The 22,108-nt window shown below is 37.0% G+C and overlaps 1 protein-coding gene across 1 annotated transcript in view; it reads left to right on the forward strand.

Moving 5' to 3' along the window:
• Positions 1 to 22,108, forward strand: part of LOC134654630 (transcription factor egl-13) — a 149,432-nt gene that overhangs the window by 39,502 nt on the left and 87,822 nt on the right. Inside the window, exon 2 of the mRNA XM_063510103.1 lies at positions 12,524 to 13,048. Coding sequence (XP_063366173.1) covers positions 12,528 to 13,048 — 521 coding nt within the window. The 5' untranslated portion in view covers positions 12,524 to 12,527. The remainder of the gene's footprint in view (positions 1 to 12,523; positions 13,049 to 22,108) is intronic.

A 22,108-nucleotide genomic window follows, 5' to 3' on the forward strand; every position in this document is an offset into this window, starting at 1 on the left:
TGAAAGCTCTTCGAATACTAATATATATAAGACCCAAAGAATTGTCTGAAAATTCCTGAAAACTAACCTCAAATACATATGTAAAGTTAACTTTATGCGTCGTGCCTATTATACTTAAAAAGGGGGTTGGGGGCTCTGGGGGCCACCCGCCAATTCCTATACCTTCGTACTGTGTACTGTGTACCTCTGTGTTCTAACTGTAAGTACTTTTTTGGTCTATTTTTACTTTAACGGACCAACATGGTAATTAACAAGTATAAAAACTATTTCAAAGGGGTTAATCATCTCAATTTGTTTTTGTGGTATCACAATATCAGTTAGGTACTCCATGATGAACTTTTAGGACTTCGCAACAGGGAACTTAAGACCAATATTATGTATGGTAAACCCGTTTTAAATCGTTGTTATAATTATCAAATTTTAGCTGTATTGTTATAAAATAATTCACCTTCTCCTTAACAATATTACGTAATATTTTCCTACGAGTCCCTTCCAGTTAGTGAGGGGGTGAGATTTTCTTGCGATTGCGAGTGACAATGGAGAAAATTACCCATCGGCGAAGGCAAGTGGGCGTGCGGCGCGGGAGTATGGAGGCGGCTTCTACTTACAATCATTATTTATTTTAGGGTACCAGTGGCAGTAATACAATATAAAATATACAGACCGAGTTGTTTAGTATGTATCTATAGGTACATATATGTATTTAACTAACGATATCCAATTTTAAAATGTGTTTGTTCCGGGTAACGATGCGAAATAGTCTAAATCGGGTGACCTGCCACTACATTATGAAAACTATTATTTATTTGTTCCGATTTATAATAAGTGACATTTTAGCCACAAAAACTGAAGACTTGAAAGCCAATGTAATTTTTATTCATTCACAGTTTTGATTACACTATTTAGTATAAATACTAAGAATATTTCATAAATGTAAATAGTTAGGACGGCAAAATTATAAAATAAATAATATGGGACATACTTACACAAATTGACTTAGCCCCACACTAAGCTCAAGAAGGCTTCAAACAACAAGGCTAAATACATAGAAAACGCCCATGACTCAGGAACTAAATATATCATCACACAAATAAAAGCCCTTACCTGGATTTGAACCCACGACATCGCATTTAAATTAGGCAGGGCCGTCCGATTAACTCCTCGAACGCCCTTGTCAAAAAAATTCTACTGACTGACTTTCAACTGTTAATTACAGTCCAAAGTGTCTGGGACGTATACGGGACAAGGCAGTTGAGGGGTTAAGCCAGACCGGTCGTAAAAAAAATAGAATCCTCCTCCATAGAACAGAGCCGCCCCGAGCCCCAACATTACGATTATTCCGCAAACAATACGGTTAATATCGCGCGACAATGCTCAATCACCGGTGAGGGCCAGGACTTGTTCCCGTGCTCTTTGTTCTAATCACCGGCTTACCGGACTTAGGACAAATTATAGACTTGCCCCCCAAAATACTGCCTTTGTTGGTAGGAACTTCCAAAATTTCTATTGAGATGCATATTTTCGTTTCTCTAGACTTATATCGACCGGGATATTTACCGTGATTACCTCCCCGCTATCTTCAGTTACCCGTGAACAAGATGCATGTAACTGCGTCGAAATATCGGGAACTCGAAAACAATACAAAAGGTAATCAGGGTCCATATCCCGGTCGATATAAGTCTAATGAAACTAACCGTGAATCATTCAAAACTGTAAAAACTGTTGCACATATACCTATTCGTTTCTATTTAGGTAAAGAATAGAAATACCTTAAGTGACGTTATATTTGCAAAGCTCGTTTAGCTAAGGAAATCTGACTTGTCGGTGCAGGTATCTACTTAGGTAGGTACTTACACTACTTACCTCATTGTTTGAACTTTGAGTTGAAATTGTGACAGGACATTAGGTATTTACCTAATAGTGGAACATTATGTCTTTCTAACATTTTATACAATTGAAATCAGGCGGCGTAGCACGGTCGCGTTTTTATCGCTTGTCACCATGCCTGTCACGTTCTAACAAGTATGTAAGTGCGAAAGGTTCGCGCATAGTGATATGCGATAAAAATGGACCCATGCTGCGCCCGCAGATTACAGGGAGACGGCGTATAAAAACTCAAAATACACGTTTTCACAGAGCTAGGTCGATTTTTCGCCAAATATGAAAATATATATGAATTGCTCGTTTAAAGGTATAAGTTAAGATTTATCAGTCACAATAAAAACAAGTGAAATCTCGCCTATAATTCGATTCCGTGCCCCGCACAGAGTTCAATGGGGCACAGCTGACTTCAATATGGAGGGGCGTAACAATGAACGGAACGCAAATTGTTCTCCCCTAAAGTGTTAACATTTTTGCTACTCTGATTGCGTGTTAATTGTTTTTGTAATGTAGTTAATTTGTTTTATTGTTTGTCGAGTGTTTATGAGGGTTAATTACTGTAGCACGGGTAGGTAGGTAAAGCGGTCATAATAATTGTTACAAATGTTTCGTAATCGCACTTAAAATATATGAGCAATTGTAATTGTAACTGTTGAAAATTTTTAGATTGAATCTAACTTTTTTTAATCGGTCTATAGCAGGGATGTTGCGAACATCCGCATCCGCATCCGCAACCGCGGAACTTCCGCATTATTTTCAACATCCGCATCCGCATAAAATCGATGCGGAGCTTATGCGGATGCGGATGTCGAACAATTCGGTACAGGAACGTCTTAGCGGCGGCGTAAGTGCTAGGTAATTTCGTCATTACCTATAACGAAATCGTCTAGATCCAGAAAAGTCGACCTAGTTACTGTTTATTCAATATAACGCACCTATATTCTTGCTAAAATACTAAACGTTTCGTTTTTGTTAAATAAAAAAATACTAAAAATTAATATTTGACGTTTTTTAAGTAGGTACCTAATCTTGACATCCGCATCCGCATCCGCAGATGTGAACCTTTAAATATCCGCATCCGCATCCTCGGATGTCAAAAAATCTGCATCCGCAACATCCCTGGTCTATAGCACCAATTACAATTAACAGCAGAAGTTACTAGACAGGTAAGGTACTTAAAGTAATCTGAACACAATTTAATCGTTATATTATTAGTCAAGATTAAAGGATGACTCACGTTAGACCGGGCTGTGTCCGGGCCGGAGATTACCTTTCTGTGACAGATGACACGGTGACAGGTGATCACGTGATGCTTTCCATAGAAAACGAAGCCCCGGAAGCTCCGGCCCGGACACGGCCCGGTCTAACGTGAGTCATCCTTAACTTGTGGGTTTTCATTTTCACTGTATAGTCCAAAGTACTCGTAAGAACCTCGTTGCAGTTGCAAATGTGCAATCTAAAAGCCGGCCAATCACGAACTAGTTAAATTCAGCATATAGACATCCGGCAAATTTAATGGAAGTCACCGTGGACAGTCCGTCTTAACGAAGATCCTTCAATCTATTAGCCGAAGGAAATTGCACACCCGTCTTACGTATTTACTTCTTGCTGATTGGGTAGTAGCTGTGATGTAGCAAGCGACTTGTCTACTAGCCACTTGCTAGTAGACAAGTCGCTTGACTTGACTTTAAGAGGGACAGTTCATGGTAACGTATAAGGCGAAAAATAACCTAAAAAAATATAGGTAGGTACCTATACTTTTTCGGTAGGGTACATAGTGAATATAGGGGACAGTTTTAAAAAGTATGTCTGTCCGGCTATTTTCTTCATAGGTTCTTGTAAAATTATGTTGAATGTAATGTAATGTAAAATTTTCATTTTTCCAATTGTCTGATAAATATATCTTTTTCGGGTTTTAGAAATTTTTCAAAATCTCGGAGCCATGCGGGTTCGCGAGGTCTACAGCTCATAGAATCACTAGTAAGATAATAAAACTAGTTACTTTACGTCATTTCCTTTGGAAATTTTAACAAAACAACCAAAACTCAATTTCAATAACAGACTTGTCAATTTTCCCGTCAATCCGCCATATTGTTGGCACCGCGTGACGTCATTGTGCCCCTAATGGGACGGAAATTAATAGTAACTACTGATTTCCTAGCACTATTACAACCTTTATAGTACACATTTAGGTTGAAATTCGCTTAGCTTTGTTGGTTATTGGTTGCAATATTAAGTTTGAAGTAGTGACGCTTGCTATGTTAAATATTGTACCTTAAAATTATGAACGCAAAGTTTAATTTCGATTGTTTTGTTTAAATATTTGGAACTGAGATTTGATAATGAAGAATTGTATTGTTTGATAACTTTTTTTGTGCACAACTAGACGGTGATTTGATACTAATGAAATCGTAGTAAACTTTTAGGTATATTTCATTACATGAGAAAATTCAAACATTGTATTTCAAGTTCGATCGTACTTAAGTCTAAATAATTATGTTACAATGAATATTGTTTATTTCAGTGCACTGACGTAAACAGGCTAATGTTATTGTTATTATCATAATAATCGTCTGGATTGGTATCGTATTTATGTATATGTCATTCAAATTAGCAGTTCGTTAGTAACAAAACGAATACTTACCTACTTTTAGGAAACCTGATCTATGTTTTTATTTTCAAACATAATTTCTAGAAACTCAAAACTATTTTTACTTTTATGTTGAGATTTTGAGAACAATTTTGCAAACGCAAAATAAGAAAGGGTGTGATCTCTGGTCTTTGGTATTAGAGGCCAAAATCCTTTTTGTTCTTGTATCTTGTATCTTGGTTCATTCAAACGGCATAGTTTGTTACCTTATATAAAATTGCCCTTTTAAAATTGCAGCTTTTTAAACGGAAGCCCACAGGTTCTAATTCCGATCTCTGCTCGAACCAATTGAGTGTTGTTGAAAGTTATATTTTTTTTTTTATGGAAAACTTGGACTATCCAGTGACTATACAGTCTAATGGGAATCTGTTCATAGTATATCGGTGACCCTTGTGAAAGGCAACAGGCTATAGTTCCCCCCTAACCACAGACAAGATATCCTCTAGACTGAGCATATTAGTAACGCTACCCCCTCTGCCACAAATATACGGTAGTTTTACTCCATCTTCGAGTCAAGTGTCAGAATCCCGTGCCGTGATTGGTCCGTGTCTTTCAACGGACCGATCACGGCACGGGACTCGCTCACCTCGTCCCCCGCACCCCAGTATTTTTGGCAGCATCGGTTTCATGAAATAATTGCTCTAAACTCCGTCTAGAGGATTCCTAGTCTATGCCCCTAACGTAATCGACTAGTCGACGTCGGCTAATATAATGTGCGGAATTGTGTTAGGGCTGCGCGAGAAATTTTAGCCTGTAGTTTTTAGTGTATTTTACTGTACAGGCGGCTAGAAGATTTTTTGTACAACGTGACCTGTTTTAATTGTTTTTAGGTGTTTGGAGGTAGATAATTCCACGCTTTCTTTTAAATTAGGTACCTACAGTAAACTTAATAGAAATTTACCCTTGTTATATACCTACCTAACGAACGACTGTACAACATTTTAACACCCCCCTGTAACTTCTAAAATAAGGGAATGATAAAACTAAAAAAAATATATGATATACATTACCATGCAAACTTCCACCGAAAATTTCGTTTGAACGAGATAAAGTAAGTAGTAAGTCAGGGTGGCCAAATCCGTCAGCGGGACAAATCCGTCCAACAACATTTGTGGCTATTCTAACAACAGTATGCACTTGCTGACTCGATCGATAAAGCAGAGAGCATATTTAATATCAGTAGTCAAAAACAGATAGCGCTTAGTCGCCAGTAAATACAAAAAAAACGCTATTAAAATTTAAAAGTTCAGGTGCGCTCCGAACTCGATATCGAGATGAGTATGCTGCTCTGTTTTGTGAAGTTGGGATGAGACGATGTAAGTTAGGTCTTAATGAGTATGTTTATTATATTGTTCGATATGCATATTTATCGGGCTCTTTATCAATTTTACGTTATAATCTATTGGTGAGAAACTATAGGTGGTTAAAATTTATGTTTACAAAATTAGCGAGTGGACAAATCCCTCAATTACGAAAAGGGAAAAATCGTCATGTGTCGGAATTTCCCTATTTCATATATTGCCAACCTTTTTTGATTTGACTCACTTAAGGTGACGGTAGAGGTGGGTAAATTTTCAGATTCTGTCAATTTACCCCATTTCACACACAAGCGCACTTCACGCATACTACCTCACTTTACTGGGACAGGTCACTGACCCATCAAGTTTTTTTTTAAGATAGCGTTTTGAGTTTAGTGGCCTCCTTTTAGGAAAAGCGTTCCATTGAAAGAAGAAAGAGAAACAATACATTTAATCTTGCTTTCCTTGTCTGTTCATGTCACACGTGACGTATTTAAATTCTAATAATTCATTTGGTTGTTGACAATTTTCTACATTATGGCTTTGTCGAGATACGCGTTTTCTAAAGTTAAACCGAATAAAACCAGATGTCATTAAGTCAGATGTAAAATTTTATTTACTACTCTATACGACTTTTCATAAGGCTCAAAATCAATTAAATGAGAATTTAAATAAATAAAGTTCCGGCAGGGTGCAAAATTTAATTAAGGCGGACAAAATAAAATTTGAAAATATATGGAAACAGTGTTGGCTAATGTACCCCTAATATCTTACACTACTTACTATTAAATTAATACAATTAAAATAAAAAATATTATACCGGTATTCCACCGGTATTATTTCAGTGCTGAAGCGATTATCTTCGATCGTAGCCTTGATAATGTAGGTGTTGATAGTTACTTACGGCGGTAGGAGCGGCAATGAACCCCGTGCAGAGTAGAACGTGAGGTGCGTTGGGATAAGTGCATATATCTACTTATAATTCTTTGGCTGGTTGGTAACCCTCTATATTTTATTTTTTGTTTTACTGTTATTAGGTTAAGGGAGTTTTAGGGAGTGAAAAAAAATGATTTTCGTTTTATGCGCTCGCGTGATTGCCGATGGATTATAATTAGACAAAAGAACTTGTTTTCCACGCATCGAATGTAGATCCCTATGACACTTCCTCCAAGTCTTCTCCAATAATGTTTATACCGTATTTTAATTACCTACCTTAAATGTTACATTTCTAAATATTTTTTTTGTGCTATACATACTTCAAAAAAATCGCTGGAGGCCTAGCGGTAAGAGCGTGCGAATTGCAATTCCGGCTCGTACCAATGAGTTTTTCGGAACTTATGTACGAAATATCATTTGATATTTACCAGTTGCTTTTCGGTGAAGGAAAACATCGTGAGAAAACCGGACTAATCCCAATAAGAGCCTAGTTTACCCCCTATGGGTTGGAAGGTCAGATGGCAGTCGCTTTCATAAAAATTAGTGCCCACGCCAATTTATGGGATTAATTGCCAAGCGGACCCCAGGCTCCCATGAGCCGTGTCAAAATGCCGGGACAACGCGAGGAAGATGATGATGATGTGACACATACTTCCAAAAAAATCTACAAATATTTTACGTGACAACTGCTTATAAGTAAATATTATGTAGGTACACTTATAAAGTATAAAGTAGAAAATATCTTATAGGTACATAATATAAAAACCGATCATGTACGAGTAGGATTCACTATGGGTTCCACAGTTACACATTTTTATTGCATATTTTTTGTTTAAGACCAACTCACCTATTATAGGACATAGGTCTTCCATTAATCTTTTGGCGTTGAACTATTTTTTGTATATGTATTTATGTAATACAATTCTGAGTTAGGTTATGGTACATTTTTGCTCACCTACTTATAGTTATGTATTATATCTGATATGTGAGATACCAAACCTGATACCAAAAATCGCCGCAAAGTTAAAACATCACTGTTATTGACGCCATAGGCATCCATGGACTACAGTTACCGCTAACACTGATTTAAACTTTCACGATTTTTACACATTATTAAATTGTACAACGGAACCGCAAAACGTTCAAGCGGATAAACAAGACCAAGTGCGGGTAGTTCGAAAAACTCGCGCGGTTAGAAGATGCTGATATCAACTTAAGCCAGTCTTCTCCGAGACCACGGGGACAACGCCGTCCTCGAAACGTCGGAGGTAAATCTTAAAACTTAGATACGCGATTAAGTCCCGTTGTACAATTTAATAATACAGTTACCGCTTACCATCGGGCGGGCCGTATTCGTGTTTGCCACCGTCATTGTACCTATTATTCAAAAAAAACTTTATTATATCGGATAAAACAGACATTTCTCTCGCGAAAAAATCTTGTGACAATTGTCACAAGATTTTTCAAAGAATTTTCGGTAAGTCTTGACAGGAAATGAGTTCTGTGTCGCAATTTCGATACAGTTGCCGTGTTTCTTGTGACAATTGTCATTAGCTTCGCAAAATAAGAATTTTTTAGTGGCAATATAATGGAGTTTATTTATTTATTAAAATGTTGGTGGCAAACAAGCACATCGCCCGTCCGATGGTAAGCGGTTACCGTAGCCTATGGAGGCCTGTGACGTCAGCAACAGTGATGTCGACAACTGTCGCACCTGTCACCGTGGTCGTAGTGAAATAGGGGCCAGTAAGTACCTAATAATCGCAGTGGTCTTAAGTGTCACAGACCCTACTGGCGCTTAAGTCCTTTATGACAATTTCTGCCTATTTTAAATTGTTCAAAAAAAAAGAAACCGAATAATTATATCGGACTACCGAATTTTCACGAGAATCAGTTGAGAAATGTGATATGCAAAGGAGAAGAATTCGGACATACGAAAGCATTTTTGCCCAAGTTGAAACGGAGACCTTCGCCAACGCTCGGTCAATGATGGTTTAGGTACAGCTAGCTGCAGAGAAAAGGTACCACCCCTGCATACAATTATCTATCTGGTCGTACCTTTTCTCTGCAGCTGACTGTACACCTATAAAAATGGTTGTCCCTGCTGTAATTTTATACCGGTACCGTCCTTTGTATTTCAACCGGTATAGTTTTACCTTCAAAACGAACCGGTATTGATAAATAATAACGGTACCATACCGCTTATACCGTAAAGAAAGCATGATGCAGTCTCTGCTTTGCACAATTATTGTGTGGACAAAATTCTTATAATCACCGAAACATACATACCTACGCACATAATGTCATTGAAATAAAACATTGTTATTTTATAGTAAATTTATATAATACTCGATATATACACATAACAATAACCAGACCGCAGCGGTATTAGCCTGTAAGCTTCATCTCTTGTCTCCAAATCCGCAAAAACTAGTTAGTACTAAATGCTGGTCTTGCTGTTATTTTATTCTTGAAGATTATGGCTTGTTTCTTGATTATTGAGATCAGCACGTAATCGCACACATATAGACGGAACGAACGGAAACAAAGTAGGTGTAGACACTAAGACTTTCAGGTATTAAACGAATTACGCTTCGTATTAATAGGTAAGTAATATTTAAATGAATATATAATATTCTCTAACGTAAATACAAGATTACAATTGACATCAAATGTCATTGACGTACAGAAGTCATATACTTTTTTTTAATGACGCAAAATTGATACCAGCATAATGAAAATCAATCCCAATCAGTAAAACGAGTCTTTAAACTTTTTTCATTTTAAGCGGGTTTTGAAGGAACAAGTTACTTAAATTCAATTGTAATCGTATTGTTTTAGGATAGTTTACTGCTGTTTTCGATCGTTACGACCTGTAAATAACAACAAATCAAATTTTAAATAAATTTATTTACCCTGTTTTTTGAAATACAATTTATCTACTGGTATACATTTTCGTATGCGTATATGATGAAATGTCTAAATAATGTCAAAAACGAGCTACGACGAAGTACACGTCTGCTTCGATCCAAGGCCAGCGGCCATCTGACTCGAAGAAGAATTTTGAGTGATGTCGTCAATGTATGGAAATTGTACGAAAGTTTACATTTGGGATTGAATTTCTGTGTTGTATTTGTGAGTAAAAATATAAGTAGATAATAATTTGCTAGTTTAGTTATCTAGCTTTCAAAATCACACAACAACTCAATTACTGTTAAAGGCAAAACTGTAATGCGTGTTGCTCAAACGGAACTCCATATTTTGATTTTTGGATACTTTTAGTGTCGATTTGTAGAGAATTACAGCAAATAAAAAATATTATGCCATGAAGAGCCGGTACACGGCTTCTTCGTGAACAAATTTACGTATAATTTAATGCAGTTATTAAACATTTCTTGAACAAATTGAATGCACAAAGTGAGCTCTAAATCGAAAACGTCATATACCGTCCCCTTAAGTGTAACTCATACTCATGAGAGGTGATGCGATATTCTTACTGAATTGTAAAATTTCTCATATAAATTCGTGGTAGCTTTCGTAGATCAACCGATATTCTGTGCTGTATTATTTAAAATTAAAAAGCAGATAATAATTTTAAAGTTTTTAAAAATGTTCATTACCCATGAATTTAAAAATAGGACGGAATTGCCCCAAAAAAATATATTTGGCAATAAAATCTAAAATGAACCTTAAATTGAGTTCGCTAAGGTTTAGTTTCGATTACGACAATAGTGGTATTTGTTCACTTGACGTATATGTTTGTAATACGTCACGATACAAGAAAAATCGCTGGTTGACGGAAATGCTCCAAACCCTAGGGAAAATCCGTCAACTGACATGTCTTTTAAAAAAAATCATATTTAAATAACCAGCAGTACTAGCAATTTAATACGAGTACCTTTATATAGTTAAATAAATGCTTAATCTATTACAGTCATCAGGTTTATTAAAAATTAAATATCATCGTAGTTATGACCAGCCAAAGTGAACTTATAAAAAAGTATGACGGAAATGCCCTCACTGACCTTAGTTTTTTTTAAATACCTACGTCATAAATCCCCTAAATACGGAACCCTTCATGGGCGAGTCCGACTCGCACTCGGCCAAGTGCAGTCCAAGTTTTTCAATAGTAAAATTATAATTTTTGCTTGTACCAGAAGTTATTCCGCATATTTTTTGATACGATTCCATCAAATATATCGGAGCGGCTCAAAATGATCTACACATGCACTTTAACGTAGGTACCTAGTCCTAATGTACCTATTCGAAAAAACCGGCCAAGTGCGAGTCGGACTCGCGCACGGAGGGTTCCGCACCATCAACAAAAAATAGAGCAAAACAAGCAAAAAAAAACAAGCAAAAAAACGGTCACCCATCCAAGTACTGACCCCGCCCGACGTTGCTTAACTTCGATCAAAAATCACGTTTGTTGTATGGGAGCCCCACTTAAATCTTTATTTTATTCTGTTTTTAGTATTTGTTGTTATAGCGGCAACAGAAATACATCATCTGTGAAAATTTCAACTATCTAGCTATCACGGTTCGTGTGATACAGCCTGGTGACAGACGGACGGACGGACGGACGGACGGACGGACGGACAGCGGAGTCTTAGTAATAGGGTCCGTTTTTACCCTTTGGGTACGGAACCCTAAAAAGAGGCGTTTTTCAAATATTTGTGAACAACTTAGCCGCTCCTATACATCCGATGGCGACTGTACTTTGAGCATCTACATAGATAAGAAACGAAGTTAAACTCGTTATTTGTACTTCGTTTATCCAATTTGCGAAGTGCAGGAACTTCGCAGACACTCGTTCTGATTTGAACAAATAAACTGTTAAAGTTGATTACATAACAATGAAAAATTACTCGTACCGAGTATATACAATGAAATTCGTTTCGGTCGGATTTTCATATCCGACGTTATAGAATTCGAGTGAAGATTTGTTTTATTGGTATAATGAAGTAGGTTCATTAGTTAAGGTAGGTATATAAGCCTTGTACGATTATGTTCACGTGTTGTCTTCAGACAAAGGTAAATAAACGAACGAGTTGGTTAACTCGCACTAAAACAAACGTCAAACAGTCTCACCTAAACGTCACGCCCCAGCCTTGTACATAGAGGACACCTTAAGTCCAAAGGCAGTGCAATTAGCGATACCCAATTAGATGCTTTAACGAAGCGAGTTTGAGACTCATCCACACTTCAACACCAAAATATCCTAACCCCCAATACCCTACGACTGATATAAGCCGTTTTGGGATTGTCAGTAATCCAAAACGCAAAGGGCTTAAGCGTATATCGGCTATGTATAAACGTAAACCGTTTTGGGGATCATAGTGTGGGGAAACGTTTGACATCTGACCCGGGTTTTGGATAAGCGTTTGAACGATATGCTTGCGTTTGTAATCAAGCCGTCTTGACTGATTGCGGATAAGTAGATTTGGTGGATTGTCTTTGGCTTGTAGTGATAGTGTTTAATTCGGATTTGCTGGTCTTGGGTACCAATTAATCAGTACCTAAGACGAAAGGTGCTTTACGTAGGCTTTCGTGCTTTACCACAGATCAGAGCATCCCTTCATTCAACTTAAGAAGGAGGCCGATTCGAACTTAAATTTTAATACCTACCTACGATATGTTTTCATTGACAAGGCCAGGGCAGATGAATATATAAAGAAGGCTTACGCAATGTGGTCATACTTTATATCTGAAACTACTAAACACATTTAACTAACCAAATTATTCTCCATCTTTCCAGAAACATGTCATCTAAACGAAAGTCACCTCCGTCGAAATTGCAAGAAGGTGCCGCCGACACGGACAAGCCCGAAGCCGGCCCGGCTCCTCTGGACTTCCCGGACACACAGGAGGACGACCAAACCTACTACAAGTTCTCCCCAAGTTCTTCCCCCAGAAGTTCCATTAGCGAGGAAGACCAGTTCGAAGAAGAAAGACCGAGCAAGAAACAAAGATTCGAACAAAGCTTAGAAATGACAAATAATCTTCTAGTCCCCTCCTCTTTTTTAAGTCTTCATCAAGTCAATGATCTTCAAGCTAGACGCCGCGGCTCTTCCGAATGCAGCAGTCCTGGGGCTGAAGCTAAATTGGGTCTTTGCAATAATAACAATTCATTGCTGAATCATAATAGCGCGCTGTCGCTCGGGAACCCGCATAAGCGGTCGATGGATGACGTGCTGAAGAGGTTGACGTCTAAAATGAACAATAGTACGATTAAGGAGGAGAAGAGGCCTACGCCGTCGACTACGCCTGTTAAGCAGAACAAGTGAGTTTAATATACATTTTATATGGATATAGGTACACGTACACTATGGACATTCTTTTAAGTATAGCGCGAAAGAAGTATCCCATCAAAAACATTACATGTAAAAAGGTGCAAGTCTCGCAACGCTTTTACTACAAAAAAGTTTTGAGATGTAATGTGAAACCAAGTCGGTTATTTTAATCAGTGCCAGGGGGTGTTAAAACCGTATCAATAAGATATCTTTAATTTGTAATACATATAATGACTTGGCCATCGCACGGCTGCATAATGACAAAAGGATCATCGTCACCTATTAAAAATAATTCTAATTGAACATAACGCTACCGCTAATTGCAGTTTGAGTATTACACATATTTACGAGTACGGTACGAGTAAAGCATTATGTGCGATTGCCAAATCATTTATATTTTACACCTTTTTACATGTAATGTTTTTGATGGGATCTCATCTCTTTTTGTAGGCAGTCCTTCTTTTCGGGTACTCATACCCATACTATGTATACACATATCATAACTAAACATATCTTCATTCATACTCACATCGTACATCGTAGTGTACCTTTACTTTACCTACTATTTGTAGGAACTGCAACAGTAACTTTGTAATATCATATATTTATATAGGATTACAAACTTACTTATGCAGTTCTTAGATCTTTAAAACGTGACTGATATTGCAATATTTTTAGGTCTACTCTTTATGTGGCCATTAAACCCTAACTCTGTTCCAAATTTAAGCTCTCTGAGTTTATGGGAAGTACTAATTCTATTCTGATGATCATGAGTGAATGAGTGAATGAGTGTCATAAATGCGAAACTTTGCTTTCGCTTAACTTCGGAACTAAATGACCTACAGACTTGAAATTTTGGATTTTAAGTATGTGATTATATCTTACTGGATGACGAAAATTTCTGCGTTCTGGTCTTATCCAGAGGTTCTCAAATAGGGGCCTGAAAATGCGGCGAAATGGTTCCAGTAAAGGATGGTACGGCAGTGTTTGCTTCGCGCTCGACTTGGCGGGGGCACTGCCGTGCCCCCAGATAGCAGTAAAATCCGAGTCCTGTAGCATATATAACAGTAAAATCTGAGTCTTCAAATTTTACGGTAGGTACCTATGTGTTAATTACGTAATTTGATGCGCTCTTATGTACTCAATATAAGGACAGACAAAAAAAGATGATACTAGAAAATTATGGGTTTTACAACTTTCGTAAATATGTAATATGTCGGTAACAGTTTTGAATGATTCACGGTTAGTTTCACTAGACTTATATCGACCGGGATATGAACATTATGAACCGCTCGCGCGCGCTCGAAAACAATACAAAAGGTACTTAATCAAATCACGATTCATATCCCGGTCGATATAAGTCTAATATGTCGGTAGTTATTTAGTAGTACCGTAGAAGCGACTCAAATGATATGTATGTAGGTATAAGTATGTAATAAGTACATACTATGTATTCTAAGTGCAACTTAGTTCTACCTGACTTTATGTCAGGGAAAAAACCTGCGGTAACATAATGTGTACTAGAAATCGCACATAATAAAGCCAGGTTACTCCGCAGTTACAGTTATCTAACGACTAACAATGATAGACTAATTAATTTGCACATTATTACTATTATCAGTCACCTTCGTCCATGTTATCCGGTGTTTTGTCTCACTTTGTTTACAATTAGCCATCTAGGAAGTCAGTCATTCAGTCGTTATGCTGAATAACGACTTGATTATTACATGTTTAATGGATGGTATTATGTACATTCTAGTACATGTCATCTTGAAACTTAAGTCATTGTCAATAGAGGTGTCAGCAGGGTGTCATTGGGTAATAGCAAAGAGTAGTATAATATATATATATATATATGAATAAAGGGCTTTATATGTGACTGTCCCCCCCCTGGGTAATAGCCTGTCGAGCACTAGTACGTTTACCTTATATGGGAACACAATGGGATTAATTCGGACGTTTTTTTTTGTATGCACTTTCTTGTAAGCTTAGAAATTAATAGCTACGTGTTGGAATTTGAGGAAAATTGGACAAACGTATGCCTAAACGTGGGCGCAACTCGATGAAGAACAAAAAGATATTAGACTCTGCCTTCTAATAGTACCATGATTTGATTGACAACTTTATCTATATAATCGTATATTTTGCTGAAAATATATTAGGTTACCACTCAAAGTTAAGACTTGGTAACACCTACTTCCTTGTGATCTAATCAAAGAGCGTGGGGTATGTCTACTGTATCTGTATATTTACCTACTAATTATTTCACGAAAATGTTAAATACTGAAATTAATGAATAGGCAACACTAGTACCTATCACAGATTCACTAGCAACATAGAAATAACTATAGCATTTTCAATAGCCCCTTCAGTAAACTCAATATCTTCCGCATATTTAAGGAAATGTTCCTACTGACTTGTTAACGAAAATTATGATCAAATCTAAAAAGGGCTTATATGTTACTAAGACGAAGGGATTTACCCCTTTTTAAACAAGGATTCTCGTGTAAAAAACAACTGTAAACCCAGTCGTCCTGCGGGTTTATAAGACGTTTCAAATTATATCATCGTCCTAAAAGCACTAATGCTATTCCCATCTCTTTACCTCAAATTGCCAATTTAAGAACGACCTTAAAATCTATGACAACTATTTATAACCAGAGGGCAAATTACACTGGAGTTCAGTCACGTCAGTAACATACGTACGTCGTACAAGTCCTCACAGTGCGCGACTATTCTCAGCAGTCGTTACAGTTTAATTGACCATTATACTACTCATTAAAAACAATGTTAAGAGTGCGACCACCGCAAGCCCACTATAAAACCGCTAAACGCCAGTTTACTGGCCTTTTATAGCTATTTGGTCGGTTAATGGTCGCATAGTGGCTGACGGTGACATGATATAGTTGGTGATAATGCAATATGGCGGAACTGACAGGTTCAACTTTAGACAAATTTAGAAATGGATAGGTTTGACTAGAATTCAAAAATTACCCCACATGTAATGTAATAAATGATATTTAATTTAATTTAATGTGCAGCGAGCTACTCAACTGTACTGCGCGCAGCTTAACAACGTCAAATTTTAGTTAGTTATCACTACACCTTATAAAACAAAGTCCCCCGCCGCGTCTGTCTGTTTGTGTGTTTGTTTGTTCGCGATAAACTCAAAAACTTCTGAACGGTTATTCATGCGGTTTTCACCTATCGATAGTGATTCTTGAGGAAGGTTTGTGTATAATTTGTTAACCCGTGCGAAGTGCGGGTCGCTTTTTCAAAGTATAAATCTGTTGAAAAGTATACATAATGCAAATGTAATCAACAACGGTTTAAGTATGCATTAAACGCTTCGACCTAAGCTTTCACTTAAGCCACTATTATAATTATAGCATAAAGTTGCTTTAATAGCTGATGCAGTTACGAAGATTAGGAGATGCAACGGAAACTTTGTGGACACATTGTAGTTGATATTGTGAAACTTACTGGCGATTGATTGATAATCCAGTTTTCAATATTTCTGAAATCCATTTCACAAGGATTCCAACCTGTCTATCACTACATAGGGGTCATCCATTAATTACGTCACACGAATTTCTAGGTGTTTTGACCCCTCCCCCCCTCCTTGTCACACTTGGTCACATTTGGCAAACCCCTCCCCCCTAGTGTGACGTCACATTTTTTCTACGAAATCGCCAAATCGAATTAAAGTACCTAAGTATTATTAATATTTTATTAAAATATTTTTGACGATATAAATATTAGTAATTTTATAACCCAAAACTGCTTAGGAAAGAAAATTAAAGGAATAAAAACGATTATCGTTTTAAAAACTTGTTATTTAAATGTACAGCGAATAAAATAATTTAAATAAATTTTCGGTTACTGATGAAGTTAAAGTGACGTCACAAAGTTTGTGTCTCCCCCCTCCCCCATGTCACAATATGTCATATTTTCTTGATCCCCTCCCTCCCCCTAAGGGCCACCCCACATCTAGCGTCTTTTGAGCGTCGGCGTCTCGTCGCCGTCTACAACTCTATGGCCCTGCTCGACGCAACGTCGACGCAACATCGACGCAACTGCGCAGCGACGTCATTTTCCATAGCGCTGACCGACGCCGACGCCAGATGTGGGGTGGCCCTTAGATCTTTAAAACTACGCAACGGATTTTAACGCGGTTTTTTTAAATAGATAGAGTGATTCAAGAGGAAGGCTTTATGTATAATTTGTTAACCCGTGCGAAGCCGGAGCGGGTCGCTAGTATACAATAAATAGGAAGTTTAAGACAACCTATTAGTTTATATGTAACTTTGGACAGTAAACATTCCTTTTTCAAATAGGTAATGGCCATTTCAAGCTCGAAGCGCAATTTGCACCCCAAAAATTATAACACTTAACATGTAATTACTACCTACTCGTAATGTGTGTACAACATTCTTCACCATTATGGCTATTTCTAAAATAACCCACTATATAACAAAACAAACTAGTTTATTGTTCACTAAATCGCCTGAAACTCTTAGTCCGAGCCGACAGGACCATTTAGTTAAATTAATGTAAAAACGTGTTACGTTGTCTTAATTGTTTAAATTTATATGCTTAATTGTCTCATGTTGCTTGCTGTTTAGTTTTAGTTGTGGGAAGTTGGTTATCTTGGATCTTTTTACGTAATTTGTCTTGCGACAAACGTGTTACACACTTAGTAACTTTAGGGGAGAGTAGAGTTGGGTACGTTTGTGAATAGCGAGCAACGACGGAATATATTATATAGACGAAGCTCTCAATACATTGTTGACTTCGAAAAATGGTCCATATGAGTGACACTGTCAATGTCAGTATTGCCAGTGTCAGATCTTAGAGGATATAACCAAACGGAGCAGCCATAAACAGGCGTTAACCTCTGTCGAAAACAGGCGGCTAATGGTCATACACAATGCATAAACTGACGTTTATCTGACATTACTATTTTTACGTTACGTATACATTTGACGTGCTCCTCTCCCGCAATAATCGGCAAACTGTTTTGTATTTGTATAGAAAATTACAGACAAGGCGTCTCCGTTTGGTTATATCCTCTAAGTGTCAGATACACATATCACTGACAGTTATCTCTTCATCCTAAATATACCTCGCTAGCAGCTTGGAATGTTAACCCAATACAACCATTTCTCGCTATTTAAAAAAATTGCGATTGGATAAAATACTTTTTAAGAATATACTTATTTCTGCCTTTTGGCTGATAAAAGCAGCAAAAAAACGGAAATAAATGCAATAAGCAGTGATTCATAATCTTTAATCAACGGAAGAAATGCTGACATATATAGGCATATCTTGTGATATATCTGGAATTTAAAACATCCTCATCGCATGAAGTTCCACAAAAGATAACATACAACCACAGTAATAATATGAGCCTTTACCCAAAACAATTCATACTAGCATATAGTTCAGGTTATGATGGTTGTAGTTCACAATAAATTGAGATAAGCAATAGAGGTGATTATATGAAAGGTTAAGGCGATGTCAGAATGATCTGTGTCAATATTTGTATTTGCTGTTATCGGCTATCTTATAATTAATAGCTTTTGTGTTGATTATTCGCAGTTACTATGGGATACATTGTTTGTTTATATTTTGTATCACTTAGGAACATTCCTAAGTAACAAACAAGTAAAGCTCTTATTTCAATATCTACCTGTGCTCTACAAGATAATAATTTATAAAGCAAGGAACCAACCAACTCTCAACCAGGATGTTGCGAACATCCGCATCCGCATCCGCAACCGCGGAACTTCCGCATTATTTTCAACATCCGCATCTGCATCCGCATCCGCATAAAATCGATGCGGAGCTTATGCGGATGCGGATGTCGAACAAGTCGGTACAGGAACGTCTTAGCGGCGGCGTAAGTGCTAGGTAATTTCGTCATTACCTATAACGAAATCGTCTAGATCCAGAAAAGTCGGCCAAGTTACTGTTTATTAAATATAACGCACCTATATTCTTGCTCAAATACTAAACGTTTCGTTTTTTTTTTAAAATAAAAAAAATCTAAAAATGTAATATTTGACGTTTTCTAAGTACCTAATCTTGACATCCGCATCCGCATCCGCGGATGTCAAAAAATCTGCATCCGCAACATCCCTGCAGTCTCAACCACTACGTCACAATTAACATAATATAGAAAAATTTCTTACAATTTAATTCAAAACGTCACATTAACATGCCACATATCCATATTGAGATACATTGGGGTAACTTCGTAAGCTTCTATTGTTGCTACAATAAAAAGTGCTTCTCGTAAAGTAGATATTTGTAATTTTCAAAATTACCCTGCTTTCGAAGTTATCCCAATACTTACATCTTATGTTAATTTTTAAAGGAGCGGCCAAAAACCCCGAAACAACGCAAAAATCAGGCCATCTATAAAATTATGGCCATAGCACAATTAACCACAGAATTTATGGTCAGTTAAGGCCCACCATCCGAAAAGACAGACGCCGCGGCCCCCGGGCGCAATTAAACGCCTAATCGCCACCGCGAGGATTAAGACGTGGCTTAATGTGGCCATCCATCTCCTTCAAGCGTAGGCTGGGGCCTTGTTTGCAGCGGAAAATTTTACCTGTATATATTTGGACATTTTGTTAGCACACTTGTAGAATTTCTTAGTGTATATTTCTGTATTATTGATACACACTCTCCAGAAACACCATGATTAATTTAATTTAATACTCGTGGTTGAAGTTCAGTACAGTCGACGTCAAGATATGTGTAATTTTTTGCCTTATTGTAAATGAGTAAAGTGCAAAAGTGTAAACACATACCTTTGATGTCGACTGTACCTACATCTCTGAGTAGGTATGGCAATAACATACCTATTTATATATTATTGCCATACCTACTCAGAGATTCTTACCCATACTTTCAGATACAAACGTAGTTCCGATTTTTGTTTTGCTCCTTTTTAGCCAAAATTGGTTTCGTAAAACGTTTAATTTCGAAAAATATGTTCTTTGAAAAACCAACTTAATTGTATTATATTATGACACTTATGGCTGCAAATATTCATTTTTATCAGTCTATTTATTCATCTTCAGCGACTTATTTCCAGTAACAATACTCCCCCGCCCTAAGCTTACATCTTGTACCACACGCCACTAAAAACTTAAACAATGGACCAACAGTAATTTGTAGTGATATATATTTCCAGAGCACATTGTAACTGCTCCAAATTATGAAAGACGTGAAACATTAGTTAATGTGAATATCTTATTTATGATTGTCTTGAGCGATGACTGTTACATCTCAATTCTAAAAGGTTACAAGTCTTAAACAAAAGACAAATAAGCGCGCTCTTACGCTATTTCTTACAATACTTTAGTACAAATTGTATTCTGGGCGTCGTAAGCGCCGACTGAGCTAAGGCATCATATCTTGGGGAATGACATGAAGATTTGTGTGTCGTTAAGTCCTTTTAAAAGCGATTCAAAGGCGGTACTTGGTTTTAGTAACAATGCGTTTTGCTTTTAAAATATTGATATTAATTTGTAAAGCGTTAGTATGTGATTATTTTTTATGAGTAATAGAGTAAAAGTATTGTGGGTGAAAACAAAGATGGATGTAACAATTAGGAGCAGGAGATTAAGGTTACAACGTTTTGTTTGAACTGTGGCACCGACCGACTGTAATGTGTTTAGTTCTTAATTGTATTCGTATTCTTAAGTTTAACTTTAAAATTAACCTTTCATATGTGTGTGGTGGTCATAAATTGTGAACCTCGGTTCGGTTGTACTGCATGCCCTATAGAGCAGAAACAAACAGGCTAAAAATGCAAAAAGAAGATATACAATCGGTTAGGATCCTTATTATACATAGACAAAGTAATAGAGCTTTCGCTAGCTGGCGCTATTGCACGGAGCGGGTCAGAGGGTTAACGAAAAATAGCATGAGCAATGCTAACTGGCGCGGACGCGTGCGACATGGCACCCGCGTGCGTGCGTCCACTCTGTGCACCCGCGCGCCGCGCCGCGTCCGCCCATAGGTATGTATGTATATTTGATTGAAGGTATGTTTGCACTCTGAACAGCCCACGACTCATACAGGTTGCCCTAAGACAATGAAGCCCACACATGGCGGAACAAAAATACCCACCGAAGACGTTGACATCGCGGAATTTCAAGGTTTCACGTGCAATTTGTCTAAAACCCACGCACGATAAGACAAAAAAGTCTTATGTGTCCTTTAGAGTGTGAAAATCGTTGTTTTTCTAATAGTACAATTAAACCTGCACCTAATAATGTTACCAGTGTTAGTAGGTAGGTACTTAATTAGTAATTCTTTTGAGTATTTCCTAACACTCAAGTTTTCAACCTTAGTGTTCTTGTAAAACTTGAAACTGGACTCGAAAATTTAGGATTCAAAAGATGGCAAAAGTAAGTTACAGCATTATGCTTAGGGATTGCAAATATTCGAAACTTTCAGATATTCGAATATTCGACTTTTTCTGACGACATATTCGAATATTCGAATAATTATTCGAATATTATAAAAAATAAGAAAAGGAACGAGAAATCGGTTTATTATCGTTTTATTCAAAAGCTTCTTTCACATATTGCTAAAACTAATGATATTTTGCAGAAATTTACTTAATTGACTAGATTTTATCATCCTACTATGAGATACCCACATTTATAAAAACAAGTAAAACGCCAAAATTAGACGTACCTATTCAATATTTCAAGATAAAACTTTTATTATAAATGCGTCGTTGCGTGATATAATATAACTTTAACCACCCAAACACCTAGGTATGTAAGATATATTTTTAGTAGATAATTATTTTCCGATTTAACTTGTAGTCACTCAGAGGCCTGTAAAAAGGCCTTTAATTCCTTTGTATTTTGAATTTTTATTGACTTTATTTGTTTTGGCAAGTTTTTATTCCTAATGGTCGGCTAATTATATAATATTGGAATATTTAAGGGAAAAAGTTAGTTGACTACTGGGTGCATTATTCGTCAGCTAAAGGTGCATGGTTAGATTACCTAGTTGGG

Source organism: Cydia amplana, chromosome 15, assembly GCF_948474715.1.
Source record: "Cydia amplana chromosome 15, ilCydAmpl1.1, whole genome shotgun sequence".
NCBI lineage: Eukaryota > Metazoa > Arthropoda > Insecta > Lepidoptera > Tortricidae > Cydia > Cydia amplana.